This window comes from Numida meleagris, chromosome Z, assembly GCF_002078875.1.
Source record: "Numida meleagris isolate 19003 breed g44 Domestic line chromosome Z, NumMel1.0, whole genome shotgun sequence".
Classification (NCBI taxonomy): Eukaryota; Metazoa; Chordata; class Aves; order Galliformes; family Numididae; genus Numida; species Numida meleagris.
In genome coordinates, this window is record NC_034438.1 from 4,193,926 (window position 1) to 4,213,079 (window position 19,154).

At 37.2% G+C, this 19,154-nt stretch overlaps 1 protein-coding gene across 2 annotated transcripts in view; it reads right to left on the reverse strand.

Annotated features, from left to right (window-relative positions):
- PIK3C3 (phosphatidylinositol 3-kinase catalytic subunit type 3) overlaps positions 1 to 18,703 on the reverse strand; it is a 67,278-nt gene extending 48,575 nt beyond the window's left edge. The window contains exons 1-8 of one of the 2 annotated variants that reach the window (XM_021380581.1): positions 18,468 to 18,701; positions 16,595 to 16,783; positions 15,937 to 16,080; positions 13,398 to 13,527; positions 8,496 to 8,582; positions 7,013 to 7,108; positions 1,266 to 1,337; positions 37 to 141 (exon numbers count right to left, since the gene is read on the reverse strand). In XM_021380581.1, the coding sequence (XP_021236256.1) occupies positions 37 to 141; positions 1,266 to 1,337; positions 7,013 to 7,108; positions 8,496 to 8,582; positions 13,398 to 13,527; positions 15,937 to 16,080; positions 16,595 to 16,783; positions 18,468 to 18,535 (891 nt within the window). In that variant the 5' untranslated portion in view covers positions 18,536 to 18,701. Of the gene's footprint in view, positions 1 to 36; positions 142 to 1,265; positions 1,338 to 7,012; positions 7,109 to 8,495; positions 8,583 to 13,397; positions 13,528 to 15,936; positions 16,081 to 16,594; positions 16,784 to 18,467 lie in introns of both variants that reach the window. The other variant, XM_021380582.1, reaches the window with a different exon arrangement.

Sequence of the window (19,154 nt, forward strand, 5' to 3'; positions counted from 1 at the left end):
ATAACTTTGAATTTAGTCATCATATGATTGACTTACATTAAGCTGATCTCGGGTAGCTGCATTAGGCTTCAGATCATGATCAGAAGGTCCACTTCTTAAACTTCGAGCAAGCTTGTGATGTTTGCTTTCTACTAAGTTCTCCTAAATGCAGAGGGTAAGTCAATACACATAAATACTTAAACTCTAGAGAAAATCAGTATCGAAACCACCTAGCAAAAACTCACCAGTATCTTGAATAATGCATGACAATTAAAATTCACATCTAAAAATACAGCATCTTCTGGACTGTTTTTTGTCATCATTGCTGTTTTACCAGATACTCCTTCAACAATATGTTCTTTTACCCCATAAAAGAGAGGAGGGCTGTAGGGATTTGAATCTATTTTATGTATTCATTGTACTTCACACAACTTACAAACCCTATTTTGCCTTTTGGTGAATTGCTGCAAAATGCAAGTGTTTCAGTCAACACACCCGTGATTTAGACAGCACTCAAACGTGCTAGCTGCTTTCTAAACATATGTAGGATGTTTGCAGTATGAAGCTTTGTATGCAAGAAAAACATTCTCAATAAGTTTTCCCACTGTTAATACCATGTTAGCAACAGTAGGAGCCACAATAAGAGCCACGGTGTCAACAAGATTTCAGCAGCCAAGGCAGTTTTCAGCATTGTCAGACTTGCTCTTGCAGTGTTAGATTACACAGTGCTCAAACAGTGTTGCCAGTAGAAGCCCACTTACATTAAGGTTCCCAAAGCTGCCAATACCAGTCCCACTGAATTGGCATCCACAATAATGGAAATCTTTTCTAGAACTGTACTTAGGCACTGTCTACATGAAAAACAACATACAAGAGAGTGTAGGGAGAAAACATTTTAACAGATAAAGTGACCAAGAGTTACCACACCTTCTTCTAAACTTCTTTTGTCTTCTTCAGCTCCTTCTTGTCTAATATTCCCACCCTCTCTTCTACCAACAGTCCCCCTAACCTGCTTTCCTCCATTTCAGAAGAAAGTACATTAAGTATGAAAAAGAAGAAATTCATCATAAGCGTTAAATCAGTTGTTGCATTTTACATCTAGCAGAAGCGATAAAAAAAATTACTAAAAATCACACCAACATACTTCTCAACTGGTCAAATACATCTTTCCCATGGGACTTTGGACTATTGTAGGTAGAAATACAGACAAGCTTTCATCTCCATCTATGGAAACCTCTCAGCAAAAATACTGTACTGTAGATTGCATTACATGGAATACTGCTTACCATAGACATTTGTGGATCTGGAATCTTAACAATTTCAGAACTTGTTAAAACCGGGGATGACTCATCACCATCCTGAAAGACAGTTAAAAGCTTATTTAATATTTCTAATTCTAAAACTAAAATAGCATGCCATATTAATGTATCATTTTTCTATTAACATATTGCATATTATATGTAAGTGAAAAAACTACACCCTGCAGAGTTGTGATGGGCCTGAAAGAGAAAAGATAAATACATTTTTTGCTGTTTTTCACCCAATGATAAACATGGTCACAATATTGACTTAAGTTCATCCAGAGAAATAGATCTTGGCAACTCTTTAACATGACAGCACACACGTGAGCTGAGAAATTTGCTGCTATCATTACACACATCCTCTGGAAGCAAGAAAATAAACCAAAGCAGGACCTATATTTCCAATGGAAAACACATCCTTTGCTATAAACAGCAGCCACATTTCACAAAGCATTTCAGAACATTTCAACAATAAAGGTTCCTTGAAACAGCCAAATTTAAAAAGACATGTATATGTCTATTTATTACAGATTCCACATGTAACGTGATAGAGCCTCTTCTGGAAGTTCATGCTGCGCTGTTCTGGGGCAGAATGACAGTAGTCTGATAGTATAACTTAGGGAAATCTGTTGTTCCATAAATAACACAGAAGAAGCAAAATATTTTCTGTTTGAATCTGTCAAAACGTAAAAATAAAGCCCACCACCACGAGATCAAATCCAGTAACTATGTTTTCCCTTTTCAGTAATATCTAGCAGTTTAGTTTAGTTTTGTTTTATTATAAAAGTGGAGCCTATCATTAATTGATATGACCTACAAAATATTTAAGATAAAAAAATACATCACAAAACAAACAAAAAAAACCCAGTATACTAAGTAATACTTTATGCTTCAGTAAGTTTCTTCTCATTTATTGTAAAGCAGATTTCAAGAATGAATCCTAACAGAAATACCTGATGTCAGAATGATCAAACAGGACAGAAGTAATAATCGCAGAAATTCCAAAGACTGAACCAAACATTTATTCAAATTTTCAAAGTTAAGCAGGGACTAAAAACACCTACTGGAATTATTTTCTGAATCACAATCTACATTTTTACGTTTAAAAATTCAGCCCAGAGGATTTAATCACAAGGCTACTGCTAACAATCAATCTTCCCACTTTTCTCATCAGACTTAATTTTTTCAATCTTCATTGTGTTGCCTCTCCACAATTTACACAGGCATCAGGGATGCACAGAGAGAGGAAAGAACTTGGAGACCTGGTAAAGATACGCAGCATTAGCCGAGAAAATTAAAAACAAACAATCAGTATGCTTGGTAGTCCACTTGAAAGATGCACCCACAGAATAGCTTCTTATGTTTTGATGTTGTACTAATTTAAATATATATATATATATACACGTGCACTTTATATATAGTACAGAAGAAATTATAAGCATATAGATATTACATACAAAATATCAAACCATCATTATACAGGATTAAAGCTTCATTGCATTTTAGAGTGTAACACATACAAATCTAAAAGCTAAGCACTTTAGGTGAGACAGGTTCAGTTTTATTTTTAAGAGAAATGAGCATTTCAGGTCAACAGAGAATACACATTTTTTTACTGTATCAACACCTCCCTCAGAAACCTAATTCTTTACATTCCTTACATTTTTTCAGAATTAACTTTCAAAGAAGTGAGGAGCTTGCATCAAGGGGGGAAAATACTTAATTTTCACTAACAAGAAACAAAAATTAATATTTGTACCACCCTTTCAGGGGAAATACTTCTTAAAACTACGTAAATTCTATGACGCTGACTTATTAAAAAAGCGCATTCAAGAAGACACTTCTACATTTATTACTGTCCTATACCTTTTTGAATTATCAATTTTACAGTAAAAGTAATGGCATTAACTACATGTACATCCCCTCTAGTCAAAGTCAGCGTACACAAAATCTGTCTGCGAGTGACGATGGTCCCAGAATATAAACAGGATTATTCTTACCATTAGTCTTCTAAAAAGCATGCGCACAAACACTTAAAAGGACATTTGTTTACAGTTTGTTTTAAAAGAACATGGCCTAAATAATGTACTTTGCATCACCTAAATAATATGGAAATAATAATTCTGAAGTAGTTTTATTATAGCAAAATACTACTGTATCAGTGTAACAGTAAATGAATAGAGTAGGAGCTAGACTGGCAGATCAGCATTCCCACTGTACTAAAACTTTTGCCACGACACTGGAAGCAACTTTCAGATCATGACTTATTGATACTACAAATTAGATAAGAACAATGAAATATTAATGAATCATATTTTGGCAGGAAAATCAATCCAAAAAGTAAACAAATTTGATGATAAAAGATCACAGATCAAGTTCTATCAACTAATTAGTTATGTTTCTAATCAAAACCTTAAAAGACTGCAATCTGATGTGGCTTTCTCAAAGTAATCAAGAAATACAAATGCTCCAGTGACAAATAACACTTCACTTCCACACAGTGTGTACCCTTCACATAAAACAATGTAGAAAAACCTGACACAGTAGTGCATACACTAGCAACTAACAGATGTTCAAAACTCCTGCTGAAGCATTTATAACATTGAGATCCTATGTGGATTCTCCAGTGATGGGCAGTAATAATGCTCATACTACTACATCTTTCTCTCTGAAAACTTTCAGATAAAATAGGCAGCTGTAAGTTCTGACAAAGCTTTTAGACTTTTAGCAATTAGACTTTCTTATCATTTAGATTAACACTTAGCTCTAATTCTGTGTCATACTTTGAGAACATCATATGGATCACTACTACCCTTATCATACAAACTTATTAAACTTTATCAGTGCCTGAGAGCCAAATCTAAATTAGCAGTTGAATTTGGTCAGGTGCATGCTTTCAAAATATCCCTCCTGATTATCCTCATGCACCTTTGTCTTTCAAGCCATGAAAATGGTTTTCACTGAGAACAAACTTTTAAAATACCATGCTGTAGTGCAATTTATTCAAACAAAGGTTTCGCTTGAAACCACCACAAGGTTATACATATTAACGAAAAACCCTGTTGTTATTTGCGCTTAGAAAAATCACATTGAATTTTGCTTAAATGGAGAATCAGAAGTGATGCTCCTGTTACTAACAGACTGCTAACCTCACCATGAACGCTGTATTAAAATTAACAGAGAACATGGAAACAGTCACCACTACTTTACTTCACTGTAATTGAAGGCTGAGTCAAGCAGGGGATGATAGAATTGAGATTCTTTAACAACACAGTTCTTTGTAAACACCTGAAAACAAATTTATCAACAAAACTCTGACAAGTAATCTCCACTTTGTCTATCGGTCACAGACAGGTGACAACAGAACCCAGTTTCAATATATTGGATATGTATACTATACGCTGTAATTGAAGGTATGAAAAAACTGAGAAGATAGGCACTAATTTATGTACTGTTTCCTACTGCTGCCAGAAAAAGGTCAAGAACACATTGAAAAGCTACTTTATAATAATAAAGTCCTACAAGCAGCTGCAGTTTGAGCTTTGATATATACTATTATGCAATCAACTACTTCATTTCCAAAAACCAGACAATTTATAGTTATTTTGTTCTATTCACTTCTAACACACTTCAGTAAAATAGGCGAAGAAACAGATGCCTGTTTAAAGCCTGAGTCTTCTTTCCCTCACTTTTGATGTCTGTAAAATCATAATGATGATGGAAAAAAAAAAAAAAGCACATAAATAATCTATAACAGCATATCTCTGGAGGTAGAGAAACCACTTTTAAGAACATCACATTCAACTACAAAACTAAAAAAGCTAAGACAACACACAGCTACATGTTAACAACGCTTATTATTTTGCACCTATGACAAGTACAGAACATTCTGATTTAAGAATGGCACAGGAATACTGTTAGTAGTGTTTCGGTGTTTTGAAGTTCCATTATGCTCTCCAGAAAAAAAATACTTCCTTGATTTCCAAAGAACTAAATAACTATTTGGTTTCAAGGAGGAGTTTTACACATCCTTTGTTTCATTCTGATTTGTAATGCAATGTACTTTTGTCACAGTAAGGCCCTCTAAAACATCTAGTTCTAGGAGAAATCTATAGAAATTCTATAGAATATACTATAGCCCTGGTTTTCAGATCAATTAGTAACTCTGTCATATCTATTTTCCACTGTATTAACATTTTCTATATTAAATTACTTTTTTTTTTTTTTTTTTTTTTTAAGTTCTCAGAATACAACGTGCTTGAAGTTAGTACCTTACTGGGACTCCAGTCTATTATTTCCTACTTTCTCTTTCCCATACAGATGCATTATTCAGTAATTTTCTTAATTCTTATGAATATAAACATACTGAAAACCTTAAGAAATACTGTTTTCTCTATTTCAGTGGATCTGTCCACAATGAATCTATAATGTAATGCCTGCCAAAGCTGCAATAGAATCACAGGATCATAGAGAGTTTGGGTTGGAAGGGACCTTTAAGATCATCTAGTTCCAACCCCCTGCTAAAGGCAGGGACACCTCTCACCCTATCAGGTTGCTCACAGCTCCATCCAGCCTGGCCTTGAATGTTTCCAGGGAGGGGGCTTCCACAACCTCACTGTGTAACCTTTTCCAGTGTCCCACCACCCGCACAGTAAATAACTTCTTCCTAATATCTAGTCTAAGTCTACTCCCTTCCAGTTTAAAGCCTTTTCCCCTCATCTTGTCACTACATGGCTTTCTAAAAAGTCCCTCCCAAGCTTTCCTATAGGTCCCCTTCAGGTACTGGAATGCTGCTATAAGGTCCCCCCAGAGCCCTCTCCTCTCCAGGCTCAAGAGCCCCAGCTCTCTCAGCCTGCCTTCACAGGGGAGATGCTCCAGCCCTCGGAGCAATAGGTCAAAACTACCCATTAACCCACTGTCAGTTCTTTGTTCCATTAATCTGAAATTATAATGCTGATGTCACTCCTTAAGTGTCTCACTAACATCTTATGTCTTGATATTTTTCGTTAAAACATCTACTTTTAAAGACATTATTTTTCTGGATACTTCAAAATAAAAGAACTAAAAAGCAAGAAATTAATGACACTGAATACTTTCTCAACCTAAAATGAAAGTATTCAAGGATACAGTTTTGAGAATGGTATCTTGGTATCTATTCCTACATACAATTTCTCTTTGCAAGAACGGTAATACAGTCACCAACTTCAGACAGAACACTGGAGATCTGTTTTGTAATCAGAAAGATTAAAGATATTTCAATCCAGAAGTTATCTGCTCAATTTGCTTTCAAAACATTTTTAGCATTAAAGTGTAAACTTAGTTGTTCATTTTCAAGAAAACATTCACAAGCAGAGCACCTGTGCCAAGTTTTTAATAACTTACCTTTTATAAAACTACCAATCAATGCAGGTACATCTCTTCTTGATACGAGACAATTTTACCTACAGCTACACTGAAAGTATCACTGGATGACTGAAGGAACAATAAATCAAAAAGTTTTTAATCACTCACACTTAGAAAATCCTGTAATCTTCAACTGTTACATGAATGATTGACTTCTGTAATCCTATTGCATCTATACCATTTGATTTGTATGTACATAAACAGCTGCCACTGACAGATGCCGGCTGCTATCCTGCAGCAGAATATTTCACCTCAGTGGAAAAAAAAATTCCATTTAAGGTGCACATGCTGCGTTTTAAAGACAACCATAAAGTCTGCAAGGCACATACCTTTTCGTAGTAAACTATTCCATATTCTTTATCATCACCCTTGACGCAACGGAATTCAATCATCAGGTACATAAAATTAGAACTTCGTTTTTCCCTCTGAGAAGAGAACCACCACAGATGTGTATCATATTAAAGAGTATCAATCTTCAGCATTCTCAGCACAGCAATTACTCTTTCTTTGTGCCGTAACTAATTAGATTTCCAGTTGTTGAAACAATTATTCAGTTAATCACTTCATCGCGCTATTTGAGACTTTTCCTGACATTCTTACTTCTTTACGTCCCTACTTCACAATAAACACTCACAAGTAAACAAACTGTATTGCTTTCATCAGTGGCTTGCAATTGTGGACCTAATGGTCTGCAAAAAAGCAACAAAGAATAACTAGTTTTTTTTTTTTAATTGCTTACATGCAATTATGCATGTCAGTCAAAACCAAGAAGACATGAAAAATCATTGTTTTAGATGAAAGAATGAAAGGAACAAATTAAACTTGGACTAAGATTAGATTTGCCGCCCATTCACTTTTTCATATATACATTTTTTAAATCTTTATTTCACAAGTGTTCAGAATGTTAAAATTTAGATGGGAAACAATAAAGAAGTTATACATAATCTTCATCAGGAACATACATTTAATTTAAAAAAACATACCCTTTAACAGCAAGCAACTCAAGCCCATTTAATGCATCAATATTGAGTTGGACTTGCCAGCACAGGCAAAGTGGTTCTATACTTAAGCTATAGCTCTAGGAATAAAGGATGCTGAATTTCATGTATTTTAACAGAAAGAGAACAAAATCATATCCATTTCTAATATGGGATAGGCTGAATTCTCAAAAAGATTAGTTAATGGTTATTAAAATACTGATGTAAATACAAAAGAATCTGATTCCTAGAGGTCTTATTATGAGAAAAATAAAGTCTCAGAGCACAAAACAGAAAACAAACGAGTTTTATTGGGCAAGATGAGAATAATCAGTTACTGATTTTGCTCCATGAGCATTAACACCACATTCAGGTGTTGAGGCTATTTTGAGGTCTATTTTGTTTGTTATTGCTTTTTAAATTCACTCAAATCTTGAAAGTATTTTTCCTCAACACCCAAAAACTCAAAAAAAAAAAAAAAAAAAAAAGCTGAATAGGTCAAAAGCCAAGGAACAGCCTGTATGGACAAATAAGGCTCCCATCACAACCTAAATCCTAGAATTAAGTTAGCCAAACCTAGCAACATTTGTTCCAAGCAATCACAAATTATTAATAAATACAAGTCAGTTGAAGTTGACAAATAAGATAGCTTTCTATTTATTAATTGCCAAAGTCAAGTGCAAATTAGAAATGTAAAGAATATTTTTTTCTTTTATCATATACACCATCAGATCAGTTGAAGAATAATAGGACAAGTTAGTCTCCTAACAAAGTGAGGAGTCCACATTAGCAAGATCTGAAAAAAACAGTACAACGCTGATATAAAATGACCTACCTCATTGATCATTTCTATTTCTCTAAAGGTCAGTCTGTCCAGCCAGTCCACTTTCACCATGTGACCTTGTCGATGAGACTTCGTGAGCTGCACAGAAAAACACAACACTAATTTTTAAATTATTGGGAGTAACAAGAAGAATATCAATTTTGCAGAGGCATTAATATATGAAACACTGGTGAATACAGTAGATCTTTATGAACAGCTAAGCCGTGACATAATACTTCTAATATCTCAAAAAATCATGGCAAACACAAAAGCATGTTACAAGAATGAGATCTTTAAATACATGAAAAATTAGAAAATTGGAACCTACTTTTTAAGCAGTCACATAACAAAAACTATTTTTTGAGTTGCTTATTTTCATATAGTATAACTTTGCAAAGCAAACAAAACACAGGTATTTCAGGAATTATTCAAACTGAATGAATTCTGCCTTTGTTAGTTTCACAAGAGCAAGTTCACAAATTGAGATTTATACATTACAAAAGGTCAGTGAAGTTACAGAATCTGTTTTCCCTTTCTTTTTAGGCATCTGAAACCAATATTCCAGAAAGCCTAGTAAGACGAAGAAAGAGAAAAGTTTCTTTGCTTAGTTGCTATTTCTCAATGTATAAGGAAGCTACCACTCTACCCACCTATTCACCAATACTTCACCTCCTTACTTCTCTCCAAGAACATTCCTGAGAACCTTCCAAAATCTTCTATTCAGAGCCAAAAAGCATGGTTAGGATTACTTTGGAAATTGTATAGTCTCAAAGCACTGTAACTGACTGCAGGCTGCACAAGACATTGTGCAGTCAATTTATGAGCATCAACAAAAACAGACTTCACAACCCCTCTCAGCAACTGGTTCCAGTTTTTGATCCTCACAGTAAGAAGTTTCTCACATTTGAATGGAATTTCCTGTGTTTCAATTTGTACCCAGAAGTCGCGCTTTGTCCTTGCTCCTTCCTGTAAGGAATTTGTACATATGAATTGCTTGTGCCTTCTCTTCTCTACCCAATCCTAGCTCCTAAGACCTCCTCGAATGACAGATGCTCCAAGCCCCAAGTTATCTTCACAGACCTTCACTGGACTCACCCCAGTTCAGTCATCTCTTTTTCTCACTGGAAAGCCGTAACTGGACTCAGCACTTCAGACATATCTTATCAGTGTCACAGTTCTTGATCTTGACCTGCTAGCACTGGTGCCTAATACAGTCCAGGACGCTGCTGCCGCCCTGCTTTGCTGCAAGGGCAGCAGACCTCACAAAAAATTTTAGAAGACTCTTCAAAGTTTCTTTTCTGCATGTAACTACTACAAACTTAATTAGACTAATATAGGCCTATTTCTCCAGCCTGTTGAGGCCCCTCTGAACGGTGGCACAACCATCCAGTCTATCAGATGCTTGGGAGTTTTATATTACCTCTGAATCTGCAGAAGTGCACTCAGCAACAACACCCAGGTCATTAAGGCTATGTTAAAAAGTACTGGGACCAGTACTGGTTTCTACAATACATTGTGGATGGGTGGCATACAGTTGGACTTCCTGCTGCTGCTGTTAAACTGCTACTCCTGATATCTCTGCCATCTTTCAATTCACCTCAGTGTCTATTAAGCTTCTACTGTAATAGTTTGTTACAGAAGAATGTATCAAAAGACTTGCTGAAGTCAAGATATCCATTGCTCTCCCCTTGTCCATCATGGCAGTAATTTTTAAAATATACTTTCCTGAAGAGTCAGTGAAGCTTACAGAACCATAGAAAAATTCAGGCAAGAGAAATTTCAGGAGGTTATTCATTCAGTCCATTCCTCCTGCTTTTGAATGGGTTAACCTTGATTCTTGACCAGTTTGATGGCAACATGTACCAGGACTGTACTCAAAGCATAATACATCACTTGCCTTTGACTCATATATACATTTGATAATATATTCCAGCAGAAGAGAATCAACAGCATGCAGACTGGTTATAATCCAAATTATTTGAGGCAGGCTGGATATCATCATTTAATGCCTTTGTAAATGTCCTGTCTTGTTCACAAAAAAGTTCTACTCATCCTCAGTAACAGAAGAAGTTCCTTATACTTACAGACCCCTCATTTCAATCACTTCTAAATTACATTCATTTTCACCCCTTAACTAACAAAAGTACTTTTCTTATCCAACAGAGACCTATTTTTTATCATCCTCTATCAGCACTTCAGAATACCGCATATTCAAGTCCAGCACTCACACAGGTTTAGGATAGCACTTGCCAAAACCTTAGCTAACATGATCCAAAAAAATTATTTAAATAGCTTGGTCAATTTTTAGTTTCACTGCACTAAAAAATAAGGGAAATAAGTCATCCATTATGTTTTACTGGAAAACTATTAGTCTCAAACCTGCAAGTTTCTCTTACAGCAAGGAAAAAGAAGTCAAGACATTGAGTAGCTAAGCCAGTGTGCAAGACTCTGAAGATCTGTAGGTGAATATATACTTGAAGAATTTCTGTATTAGATTAATATTTAAAGTTTAAAAAAGCTTCAGAGAAAGAAGCATTAATCTTCTGCTACTAAACAAGAAGTATCCCTTTAAATGCTATCTCACTCTCATAACAAGATAACTTCCTTCAGCTAGCAGAAGGAGTAAAGGAAATTAATGGATCAAAAAGAACTTAGAGTACCTTTTGTTTACATGGAATAAAATAATCCATCACACATGAAAGATTAAGTCCCTATAATAACAAATACCACCTACATATATATAAAAACTCAGAAGGATGTCAAGAAGAAAGAAAAAGTTACCTTTTAGATGGAGAAAAGGTCCTTAGCCAAACTGTTCTCTGAAGTTATTTACCATTATCTGTCAGACTAATTTGGCATCTGGTATCAGACATTAAAAAGTATCATGACGCAGTTATAAATCAAGAGCAAAAAAAAGCCCATGCAATCTCATCTTGTATTTAATTTGCCCTACTATTCTTAAGTACATTTAATATACCTTCCCACTCAGTATCAACAGCTGGCATTCAGCAACTGATGAGCAAGTGAAAGGAAAAACTGAGGCAGATTATATTAAAACAACAACTATTTAGGAATGACACATCACAAGCATCTCATTTGCTATGGAAACTTCTGTGCGAATGAAAGCTCTTGCAGACACTACCCAGAAACTTTGCTCATTTTGATAGCACCTGCGGATAAAATATTTTTATAAAGGAACACATCAAAATACAGTGAAAGCAACAGTTTCTGAATCTTTTAGGAATTAGTATATCCAAAAAGCAGCTTACAGAAGAAAAGATGCTGTCAGCAATGCTGATAGCTATTTATTAGTCATTAATTAGAATTCTCATTTGGGATGTGAAAGGAGAAATCTGCTATCCTCTTTACAGGCTTGAGGCCCTCAGCTCCCAGCTGCCTAAAGAATAGGCTACAATAGACGTGTGTATTTAGGTACTGAAGTACTCCGTGTTTCTTGAGTCAGGAAGCAGAAAGGAGTGAAGAGGAGGAAAAGTGCTGGTATGGTATGGTCACATTTGCACTACAAAACTAACATGAAAATGAAGACCTACACTCTAATATCTTTCTCAGAGACTCACTACCTACATCACATAGCCATGTAATAAACTATAAAAAAAACTCCTGGTCTGTACTGCCCGCCTACAAAGCGTCTTTTGGCTGAAAGGATTTTATTCCACTACTCAAGAGTTGAGGCTTGCAGAAAGCTTTGCACAGACACATTGAAGCAGAACACAATTACACTAGCACGAGACAAATGTAAGTTTGTGTCTGAGGAATATATCAAAAGGTTAAGATCTCTTCCAGCTCTTCCTCTTTCCAAACACAAACCTACAGTGTTTCTTTTCTTTAGAATGTTATTTGAAACACTAGCTATTAGTTTGGACTCTGAACAAAAATCATTTAGTTACACAACCATGTCACTTCTATACCTTCCCCAAAAAGCTGTTCCTTTGCATCCCAGTGTTCTTGTGGTTCAAAGCCACCCTTGAATGCTTATAGCAACCTACTTCCTACAACTCAGAAAATATTTATAATGAGTTTTGCATTATAAATTTAAGGTGATCCAGACTAATAAGACTGTAAATGAAAGATTACTGCTATTATAAATCTCTACATGAAGAACAGACATATTTATAGCACTGGACCTTTCTTTCACATGGAGCTTTATAAAAGGTAAAGATGAAAACTGGGCAACCAAGATTAAGTATACTGAAAGTATACTGAAAAAGAGGATGAGACACTCGGTAAGCTTAGTGTAAGCCCATCTGAAGAGTGTGATCAGCTACTTAAGGAGTTCAAGAACTAATGTTTATTGAATTCCAGAAGTAGTTTTGACAGCAGAAATACAGTCTGCCAACAAGCTAGGAGAAAATATTAATATGGACAGCTACATGTGATCTAAAGTTAAACCAAATCTGGTTAATTTTTGTAGGTCTACTAAAATGCTTTCTAATGCAGAGGCACGTCACACATTTCTGAGCATTACACCAGGCAGTCTTAGACTCCAAAGGATGGCTAGAAGGAAGGAAACTTGACTTGTCTTCACAACCTGCTCTTAGGAGCTATTCTGACTGAACCAGGTAAGAGTTTTGGCTTCAAGCATCATCAAGTTATGTTGGTATTTTCATTCTTTATAAAGAATTAGGATTTTAAGTTGTTAAAACAGAACGTTAGATATATTAAAAGTTCCTTATACTGCTATGGGTATTTATGTCCTATTTCAAAGAATATATTTGTGGAAAATGAGTTTGTTTCTTTGTGTAAATTCCCTGACTTATCAAAGCAATTGAAGTCAGACAATTTTCATGGGAGAAAACACCACTGCAAGCTTGTCTTCATTAAAGCCCCTCTTCATTTCACTCCAATGATAGTGCAAGCTTTCCATGCACATCTTAAAGGTTGATATTCCACTACCTTTGCCAAGCGGCTCATCTGATCTTCAGAGACTGTGCTGCTGGTTCTCCCAGGAGTTCTAGTGGGTTCTGAGCCATCAGCTTCTACATTGGGCCAGACTTTCAAATCATGCATTCCTTGACGAAACATACTACAGGGAAAAATGCAGCATTGTTTCAGTAAATTGAAAACAGGAATCAAAGTACGGCAGCAGCTGCACAAAAATGAACCAATTTACTTTGCCAAACCTGCAAACACACATTGCCATGCACAACATAACTGAACTGTAGAAGTGTCTAGAGCCTTCTGTCCTCTCTGGCCTTCATCTTCACTGGCACATGGGGTTTAAAAGAAGCAAATCTGAGATAACTTTCTTGGCAAATGGAAGAAAAATGGATAATTCCCAAAGTCAATGGGGTGGTACAAACATGAACTGAGGAGAGAGCTTGACCTTCATAGTTTTATTATTTGTAATGAAGCAGAAAAAAATTCCTCTTGACTTGCAAATTACAGTATTGACTTTAGATCTGCCTGACAAAAAATTTAACTAAAAAACTGTGTAAGTTTCATGCGAAGGTCAACTGATAAAAAGCAGCCTTCTCAGCTGAAAGAAAAAACACAACCCTCACCACACCATTTTCTCCATCTATGCCTGAAATTGAATTGGTAATTGAAACTGTGCAGTGAGCAGAACTTTGCAGGGAAATTCACTATACCTCTCTCCTGCAAACCCTTGCTTCCCTTGCATATTTTCATTCATCCACCTATAAAAGATGCTCCAGGAAATCAAATGCATTGTTTTTGCCAATAAGAGCTGATCAATTCACTAAGAACTTCAGGCAAATACAACTGGGAGGAACGCTTAAAAGTCACACAACTAAAAATAAAAGACACTGACTAGAAGTATCAGCTAATCCTAAAAACACAGATTGCTTTGTAGAATACTACTACCCTGCTACTAGGTTATCAATTTACAAGCCAATAGAAAATTCTGAAATATTTATTTCTGTCTCAACCCCCATCCCACAAAAAAACGCTGGAAATAAAAGCAAATTATATTTATAAAATACTCTTTTTTTTTTTCTCCCCTCACAGAAATTGTACTTCAGTATTTTAAAAACAACCAGCAATCTTCAGGCCACAGTACAATTGATGCAATACAATTTTCTACTCTAAGACAACGTCAATCTTTTTGTCAAAGCAAGATCTTTAATGACAGAATTAACCTCCCTCTACAGACATTTTCCACATTCAATACCATCAGGACAAATTTCCTAATGCTAACCTAAACTTGCCCTCGTTTTGCTTAGCCTTATTACTTCTTATCCACTGACAAATGGATTTTCTCCATTTTTGAACACCGCCTATATACTAGAAAAGTATTCTCATGGTCTTTCCTTCAGCCCCACTTTTACTTCTCTTCCGACACACCTATTTGCTAGATATTCAGTATCTACTCCCTCAGACTCTCAATTGGGAGAAAGTTATCTGAAATTACTTGTATAGAACTGGACACATCCCAAACAAGCAAAAAAGTAGTTTTGGGACACATCTCAAAAGAGCAGCAGGATACAATAATGTCCCTGATGCACATACTTGGAAACCATTTATATTTTCAATGTTGTTTGAATATTTCAAAACATCATGATAGTGATTCATGTAAAACTTAAGATACGCTCTAAAACCTAAATCTTTTCCTCAGTTTTCCTGGGTAGGTGCTCTGTGTTCTGGATTTAACTACAATCCATCATACAGAGTACCAGCACCTCATACTTACCCTTAAAATTGCATCTTTTTTTTTTTTTTTTTTAGTCTCCTTTTTACATGGTTAAGATCATTTTCATGCACTGCAACCTTCCAGTTAATTTGTAATCCTTCCCAGCTCCACGTTATCTATTGTAACTGACTGATCCCACTCTCTACCAGATCATATTTATAAATAATATAAATCTCTGTGAATAATAATCACGAAGATTCCTTATTTCTTGAATTACACTCTGTTCCTTATAGATAATGCTGCATTAATGGTCCAGTTGCAAGTTAACTTAAGCAAATGATAAGTTACTGGAATTCATAGAATCATAGAATGGCCTGGGTTGAAAAGGACCTCAAAGATCATTGAGTCTCAACCCCCCTGCTAAGTTCAGCGTTGCCAACCACTAGACCAGGCTGCCCAGAGCCACGTCCAGCCTGGCCTTGAATGCCTCCAGGGACGGGGCATCCACAACCTCCCTGGGCAACCTGTTCCAGTGCGTCACCACCCTCTGTGTGAAAAACTTCCTTCTAATATCTAACCCAAATCTCCCCTGTCTCAGCTTAAAACCATTCCCCCTTGTCCTATTGCTATCTACCCTCACAAACAATCGATTCCCCAAATTACAATACATTACATACATTACAAAAGTAAAGATGAAAGTTATTTCAGCACTTGCTACCTCAAAATGTAAGCTAACATTAAAAAAAAAAATCCGTTTTTTGACTTCCTGTGTGCACTTCCTTCTGCACCTTACTATTCACAAGTGAGCTTCAAGTTTGTACTGTGAAAGAAAAAGCAGTATACCCATATTTCCCAAAGAGTGAGACTGTTGTTCCTCCCACAGGAACTGCTTTACCAGGCCCATACACATCCCAGATGGTTAGAGCCACCTGTGCATTGCGAGGCAAGTCTGGATACTTCACAGGCAGTTTCAGCCATTCGTTCCAGCTGCAGGGAAATACTTTATATTAGTCATCAAACTTCAGAATTCAAGTTACCCTATAGTAGTTTACAGAATCTAAGTTCTCCTTAATAATGAACTTCTAAGGGCACATTGACTATCTGCCTACGGGCTTTCAGAATTCAAACACTTAAGTGTTCTTTTAAGTCATTACATGCATATATGATTAAAACGCCAGCGAAAGAAAAATTCTCTGTCCATTAAAGTTTGCTATTTCAGCCTGCAAAACTTACTAAATTAGTAATCCATGCCCAAAACCACAAATAATTATATTATTACTTACCCTTTACACAGAAAGATCGTTTTGAGCTTTCAGGGCAATACTTAACTATACAGAGACTCATAGAAATGTAAGTTATTTGAAGAAAACAACAAAAAAGATGTATTAAGTTTTTTTTCCTGTTTGTTTGTTTTTACATAAACAAAAGATACACAAAATAACTTCTATAACTTCAGGCCTCAATAACTAACAGATAAATGGAATAAAAGGCAGTGACTTACTTCCATCTAGTGCTAAAAGCTTTGTAGGAAGTTCTAACTGGAAGAGCAAGAGGCTTCCCTTCTGCAAACACCTGACAAGTTACATACAAGTCAGAGCAAGTCTCTTGATACAGTCCGGAGAACTTTAGCATTGGGTCTTCCAAGAGAGCTTTGTAACTTTTCTGTTCTCTTTTCCCTTCCAGACTTCCTCTGCATAAGAAAAAGAAAGAAAAAAAAAAACAAAAGTTGTTTGTTTTTTTAATCCACACTGAAAACTCAATTTCCATTACTTATATTTAGACTACTTGGAATGCGGATACCTTTGTTTTGAATAACTAGCACGCAGTGAAATACAAATATGCAAAAGAAACTCTGCATTTGAAGCAAATAAAAAAATACACAACTCACTGCAATACTGGTTTAGGGGCAAAGGAGGAGCAGGAAATTGAAGAATTACTCGCTTTTCTTTTCAGTAGAGATAACTTCTACTACAACTTGTGGATTCTTAGACTGCATCATATAAGGTACACTAAACAAGGCAACAGTGAGATGATACATACTGGTATCACTAAAAGAAAATAACAGCTATAAACATTAAGACATTAGCATACCTTTCTCCAAAAAGGAAAATAATAATAATAAAAAAGGATGAGGAGTCTTATTTTAAAACTCTACAAAATTTGAAATTTATGATTGGCTTTGGATCCCATTCATCTCTAAAATCAAAATATTCAAACCAAACTTGATTAAAGCTCTGTAACAATGTGTAGAATATTAGCATTAGATTTAATAGGCCTCAGCTATGCAGTGATGAAAGACAATCCTGCACGAGGATTCTAGAGGTCTTTTCCAACCTTAATGATTCTGTGACCCTGCAATATTAAGCATCTGACTATGGATGAACATAAAAACAAAAAAAGGAATTGCAGTGGTTGCGCAGGGAGAGGAATGATGCACCTTCCACCAAACAAGAATCTCTCAGAAACACAACAACTTCAGAGTAGAAGAAAAAGTTTCTTGCAAGAAATAAGTGCAAGTACATTCTAGGAGGATGCAAACTCTGCACTGAAAAAAAAAAAGCAGCTATATTTTTGTTAGACAGTATCAGCAACTAGGTCAGATACACATCTGAATTTAGTTGCTACTCTCTATACAAATGAAATTTAAGTAAATCCAATATTAGGTTTCCCTGAGTTACTTTTCAGAAAAAGTGCAACATACCTCAGTGTAGCTATGTTAGCTATAAATTTTAGGACAAGTCACATCTATCCTACATGAATGTACACTTCCCACTGCTGCCATGTAAGGGAAAAAAGAAAAAAGAAAAAAAAAAAATTAAAAAGTATGAATCAGCAAATACATCAGCATGGGCAAACAGAAGGCTGAACAAGAGTGTGTGGCATTCCCCAAAACACATTTATGCACTGCAGCACCTGAACCTGCCCACGATGAACCTATGAGCAACTTGCTTTTAAGCACGCAAACGAGCGGGAAGAAGTGCCTTCGGTTTCCCTCCATCCCTCAGCGCTAAGGAGAGAGCTGTACCACCAGCGGCTGAAAGGTTATCAGAGACATTAGCACTGAACCGAATTAACCCGTGCCTTACAGCACTGCAGGACCTAAGGCCACGGACGTGTCAGCGTTCAGAGCAGCCTGCACCAGGCCCCGGCCCTGCTATGCCGCGGTCCCCTCTGCCCGGCTCCGGGACCCCGCGGAGCTCCAGGCGCGGCGCCACGGGGACTAACACCGCAGCCAGCGGGAGGGCGAGCGGCTCAGCCTCCTCCGAGCCGGCGGGGCCGGGCTCCTTCCCGCACACCACAGCGGCTGTCCCACACACCCCCAGCCGTCCGGAGCGGAGCAGGGGAACGCTGAAGCCCCCGCCCCTCTCACTCACATCTTCAGCTGCACGTTGATGTCCAGATCGCAGCTATACACATAATACAGCTTCTCGGTCTCGCCCATGGTGACCGCGAGCCCGGTGCCCCCAGCGGCACCTGCAGCCCACGCCACAACAACCGGCAGCTGGATCACGGGCCCGCCGCTCGGGCCCCCTACTTTCGCGCATGCGCCGGCGCAGCCATTTTGCTTAAGGGAGGAAAGAGCGGGTATACCTCCACCCTACCCTATACCAAAATGGCCGCCAACTTGCCACCGCCCAGGAGGCGGTCCCAAGATGGCTGCGCCCACATCCCTGCCACCAACATGGCTGCCCCGACGTGTACGGCACGCAAGATGGCCGCTTCCATAGGAAGTATGGCAAGATGGCTGCTTCTAGTCAGCGTCTGGCTGCGAGATGGCTACCTGTCCCACTTCTGAAGCAGTGTGACTGAGGGCATCCGGTGCAGTTTTCCAGCAGGAGGTCCCAGTGGCGTCTGGATTTCCCCCTTCTTTCTCCTCAGGCTGTGATTCTCCACACTGCAGCGCAACTGGGACAGTCACAGCAAATTCCTATTGTAACTCCAAACCCTTCTGAGATCCCAGGGATGCTGCTTTCAGACAGGAGAGGGATGATCTACACAGGGCACCTGTGTTTTGCTAGGGGCTGTCACATTATTTAGTTGTACAGTCAGTCATTTTTGTT